The 5,595-nt window shown below is 37.5% G+C and overlaps 1 protein-coding gene across 1 annotated transcript; it reads right to left on the bottom strand.

Annotated features, from left to right (window-relative positions):
• Positions 1 to 1,851: 1,851 nt before the first annotated feature.
• LOC114742658 (glutamate receptor 2.8-like) lies at positions 1,852 to 3,467 on the bottom strand. The gene is made up of 6 exons (XM_028930872.1): positions 3,140 to 3,467; positions 2,844 to 2,999; positions 2,678 to 2,738; positions 2,487 to 2,542; positions 2,132 to 2,359; positions 1,852 to 2,028 (listed from the first exon to the last, which is right to left on the bottom strand). Exons 1-6 carry the CDS (start codon positions 3,455 to 3,457, stop codon positions 1,852 to 1,854), a joined length of 996 nt encoding a protein of 331 aa, XP_028786705.1. The 5' UTR covers positions 3,458 to 3,467.
• Between the last annotated feature and the right edge of the window lie 2,128 nt (positions 3,468 to 5,595).

Here is a 5,595-nt window from a genome sequence, read left to right as displayed (position 1 = left end):
TAGGTATTGAAAATAGTCTTGGAAATTTTAAATGACTTGTTCTGGATTGTTTATACAACCTTTATGAACAGTCACATTTTGCTTAGTCCAAAACAAATTAACAAAACGCCATATAAGATGAGGCTTATATAGTTCGGTAATCAAACTATGCTCTCTTTTTCCTTTTTCCCCTTTTTGGTTTTGGTTTAGACGGGCCGAAGCCCAATACAGAAACAACAAACTAAATAGAAACCAGTTGTGGGCTTGAAATGCCCTGTTAGGATACGCCACAAGTCAGTTATAGTTATGTATGGTCTCACGTTAGGAAAAATCAGCATACTTACAATAAATAAATTAAATGATAAATTTTAGTATAAGAAATGATAACAATATCTATAATGCTTACTTATCATTGAGACATTTTAGTAATTGCAGTTATTTCTCGGGATCTCATAACGATTTGCCCTGGAACTTAATCATAGCTGTAGTATTGTTAACACTTTGTCACTTTTAGCCTATAAATACAGAACATGGTTCAGGAATTAAATCAAGTCACTTGGTCCATTCACCCGGATTACTCATATCTTCACTTGGTATCATTCAGCTGCAGATTTTTTTTTTTTTTTTTTCTGGAGGGGAGTATGAAAAGAGAGGAAGTTTGAGATGGGTGGTTAATTTCCTTGAAATTTCGATCGATGGTGATGTTGGCATACAATTTCCTCGGAGGGCCCTTTAAGGCTTTAATTTATGAGACTTTTGTGGGGATTTAGTACATAGCATGATAAATATAACAACAAATGACGCAAGTGATATTTATAGGTTGTCTTGTTAACGTGGTCATCTGTTTCCGCGGACAAAAGACAAAATTAAGCTTGACTTTTTGCGGCGAACATTAACTTGTTGTGGCAGTAACGAGACTTTTTTTATCTTGGCCTGAGCTGAAGTTACCAGATTGAAGACGTAAAGGCCAAGGCATATTTGGTTGGAAAATAATACAGGGAAAGTGAAGGGAAAACGTTTGCGTCCCTTTGAAAATTAGTTTATTATCAGTAAAAGAAAAGCAAAATAATAAAAATATGTTCAACTGATCTGTTCAAGATTTTCAATTTTCCTTGACAATAATGATTTTAGGTTTTCTCATATTGATATAGGTTTTCACTTGATGGCAGCTAGTTAGCACAAATGGGAGATTCCATCTAATTTCAAAAACTCGCTCCGCACTTTATCTTGAGCAAAGTAATAATTCATTGACTCTCTTTATGTGCTGCTGATCGATTTGTGTCATGAGTAGATACGGTTAATTTTCAAGTTTGCAGAAACAGTCTAAACTCTTTTTTAACTCTTTAGGACCCATTTTATAGTGTAACTTACATTTAGAATCAGAAGAGTAGATATGTTCTTTTCTATTATTAAATCCATTATATACTTTGCTGTGTACAGATGTAATATTTTTCTCCACAATAAAGTAATGCAAATTAGTCACAAGAAAAGGAGAGAGAAAAAAAGAATCTACACATGGTATGATAGGCCTTGTTAACTCTTAACAACAAACATGAATACTAAAACCTAACTAACGAACGGGCACCGCAAAAATGGCCTGCCATCACTCTATACAAACACACTTACACAGGCAATGTTTTATTATCTGCTTCATTTTCTGCAGATCCAATATTTTTTGTGTCTGCAGAACATTCGTTGTCAACATTTCTGGTAGAAGTTTCCTCTAATGGATTAATTCTTGTTGAATTCGGACTCAAAAATTGTTGGCTATAAGTCTTTGCGAGCATAACAGGTTTTCGCCATATATGATTTTCAGAGACTGCTAAAGCCAACAATGAAAATGTTCCAATTACCATAAACAAACCTGCAAAACTATAAGCAGTAAGACTGGGGACTCGCATTTGATGATGAATTTGATTGATCTTTGTTTCCATCGTCATCGCTGCTTCCAAAATATCTCTCCTCAATGCCGTCCATTTCATTACTCTCCCTAATATTTAATATGGCTTTCGAAAAGTGCGAGGTTAAGTTGGAGCCCTTACGAAATGCCTGAAAAATCATTCAAATGATTCAACAGAGACATGTCAGAGACAGTAACCTTAAATATAAATGAGACAACAAGAGAAGCAAAGAAATGGAGATGGAAACTCACAAAACCAAATCCAGCAGCATGGTGCTTAGTTGAAACCACGGCATAATTGGAGCCATACTGTTTGAGGAAGGCCTTAAAGTAGGGAGCTTCATCAAAAATGGCATCGACACCACCATTATGGCTTCCTTTGTCTAAGGCTTCCTTATAGTCTTTAATGGAGGAGTAGTTCTTCACCCTTGAACTATTGATCATCAAGTTATCAACCAATAAGTCCCTCACAATGAGCCACTGTGGTATCCAACATTAATGTTGGAATCTTCTGCAACATCATTCTCACTAAGGTATCGAGGTTGTAATTGATGTACCGTTAAGATAGATGATAAGCATGCTGTGTAGCTTTGCATGAGCACAATACCAATATCAACCACATCACCAGCACAAACCTAGAGCAATTTTTGGCCAGTGATTCTCCTGCAAATAGTAAACAAATGAAAATTTTGAAGACTAAATAGTAATTAAACGAATAACATCGAGGACACAAACCTATATATGCGCATATATATATATATATAGAGAGAGAGAGAGAGAACAAGGTTTAATACTCACTTTCGGGAAAAACTGCTTGCACAACAGGAAGCCACAGGAGAAAACCCCACTGAATTTTTTCCTGCATGATGAATTTTCAAGTGTCGAATCTCTCTGACATTACGTTCCATGAATATTATGATACCTCCTATAAAAACAGAGAAGATAGCAATAGACAACCAAAGACTCCAATTAAACGGTCGTACAAAATCCACATGTTCAACCGTGGATCATGCCGGATTTTCACAAGCATCTTCACATTAGATTGTGTATATGGCAACGTGAAATCTGCATGGTTAAACCGATTTTCCAAAATCGTCACGTCTCCCACCACAGCGTCATACTATTCATTGGAAAAAAGATAGCCGTTAATGTCTGTGTGTGCATTCATGGTTATGACACAATAGAATGAAGGATATAAATTGAGAACACCAGCAAATAGTGAAGAACATTGACATTCTGCAAGTTTGAATAACATCTCACCTTTTCTGCAGAAATTTGGGAGACAAGTGCGTCATAATACCCAGCACTGCTTCCATTGTTGTTTACGAAAGCTCTAAACTCGAAAGAAATACCGTGATGTAAACGCGTAAGGTAGGCTATTGTAGCATTGAAGACGGCAATAGAATAGCCGCTAGCCTGGACGACCTGATTATTGTTATTAGTAGGATCGATTTGTACATCCACAAACTGGGCGAAACCTGATTTATAATAAGGAAGTCCAATTATCAACTTCTTCCCTCCATCATCATCTCCAGCACCAGTCGGAGCTATTAGCAACACAACACAAGAAATCATCATGAGGAAGCCATAGCGATTGTAATTGGGTTCGCCATCTCATAAAAGTGCTGTATATGTGCGGCAGGATACTGAAGAAAAAGAAAATGAAGAAGCTAGTGCTAGTCAGTTCTGAGTTCTTAATGGGTGCCACCTTCGTTTTATTTATATGCTTTTGTCCCTAATGAATGTGCGTATGAACTTAACGGTATGTCGGTGATTATTCACTAGAGAGACTTGGTCTGAAAGAAAGCCTAAGCTTGCTTTGATTGATTCAAGCCTCGAATGTTCCAGTCCACCTGTCTCGTTTCGCTAGCATACACGGAAGGATGTAACTGGGAAATTTTCAGAAAGACCAGATATTTCCTCTTTGAATAGTTTTCGCCATCGTTTTAAAATACGGCATGAAATAATTATTTTGTAAATAAAAAGTTAATTTGAATAGTAAATGAATTTATATTTTTTTGACAACGAATTTATATTATTTAAAATTCTTATTAAGTTTTCGTTGGCAAAATAAAATCCTTAAGTTTGAATTTATTTCTATTTTAAAAATAATAATTAAAAGGCAGTATTTCAAAAATAAATGCACATAATTTAATTTAATTAATTTAATTTTAATCGGAATAGTCTAAACTAGACGTGGAGTTGCATGTTTGCAAATTCATCTAGACCATTCATTTTAGGAGATTTCTCAGCAACTTCGTTGTAGTCTTCGAGTGAATTTGTCCTGAGTGAAGCGGGGGGGCTCTCTTGGACTCTCAAACCAAGAATATGATGCAGTAGTACGTGGATGGGGGGATCTTTGAACAGATCCTCGAATCTGAATCCTACCGAACGACCTTTGACCAGTTCAACATACACCGATCGTTGGAAAGGACTGAATTCCTATTTTGACCAAAGGACAAAGACGCCACCAAATGATTCTATTTCTAGCCCCCGTTTAGTTAATTACTTTCCCTGTATTTATTTATAAGTTTTAAATTTGAAAAGACATGTGGTTATTTTATGAGTTAATTTGTTTTTGTCTTAACATTTATATATTTTTTCAGTATTATCCTTACTTATTTCTCTTTTATCGCATTTTCCCACATGTTTTTTTATTCTTTTTCTCATTTATTATAAGAATATATTTGAAAACAAAAATCTATTTCTAACCCGTTTACTGTTTTAAACTAATTATTTTTATCCGTAAATTAGTTTTTTTTTGTCAAAGTTATCTGTAAATTAGTTACTTGAAGTTTATAATGAAGACTAGAAGGAGTACTTTTAACATGAAGAGCTTAATCTAATATAATGGCTTGTTTCATCTAATTAATGCGCGCGCATGCATGATGACTGATTAGTTTGAGTTTTAATTGTGTAGTAAAAATTATTTAAAAAAATTGACATCTTTTACTATATGTCTATATCAATGAAAAAAAACCGGACCGGACCCGCCGGTTCAACCGGAAAAACGGTTGAAACGGTCCAAAGTCCGGTCTGGTTTAACAAGAAAACTGGTCACCAAGTGAACTAGTAATAAACCGGTCAACCGCCCGGTTTGGGGGGTTGACCAGTTATATATTTTTCTCCTCAAACTGCCCAAAACGAACGTCATATCATATTAAAAAAAAAATTTGGGACGCTGTCGTTCGATCCTACACTCGACCGATCGGTCGAATGCCCGGTTCCCCCATTCCCTCCTTCGTCCTGGCTTGGCAGATGAGCAGATCGCACATCGCAGATCCCTTCCCCCATTCCCATCGTCCTTCATTTCGCTAAGTAACTGAGTTTGAGCGTCCGGCCGTTCTCCCTTGCAGCGCCGTCGACTTGCCGTGGAGAGTGGAGACAGCGGTGCCGTGGAGAGTGGAGACAGCGCCGTCGACTTGTGGTGGAGGTGGAGGCGCGGTGGTCTGGTCCGTATTCGGCATTTCCTTCTTCGTTGAGTTTGGTTCAGTGGTCGACTGGTGTCCCTGCGTCGCTAATTTGTCCTGGAGAGTGGAGAAGCAGTGCCGGGGGTTTGCTCTGCTCGTTGAGTTTGGTGGTCAATCGATGTCCGTATTCGGCATTTTTGCTCATTGAGTCGGTCGACCGGTGTCCCTGCGCCGCTGATTTGCCGTGGAGAGTGGAGAAGCGGTGCTGGTGGGTGGCTCTGCGCCTCTGCTCGTTGAGTTGGTGGT

This window comes from Neltuma alba, unplaced genomic scaffold (assembly GCF_004799145.2).
Source record: "Neltuma alba isolate B1F8T4 unplaced genomic scaffold, ASM479914v2 tig00003850_pilon, whole genome shotgun sequence".
In the NCBI taxonomy this organism is placed as follows: Eukaryota; Viridiplantae; Streptophyta; class Magnoliopsida; order Fabales; family Fabaceae; genus Neltuma; species Neltuma alba.
This window is presented reverse-complemented; position numbering and strand designations above follow the sequence as displayed.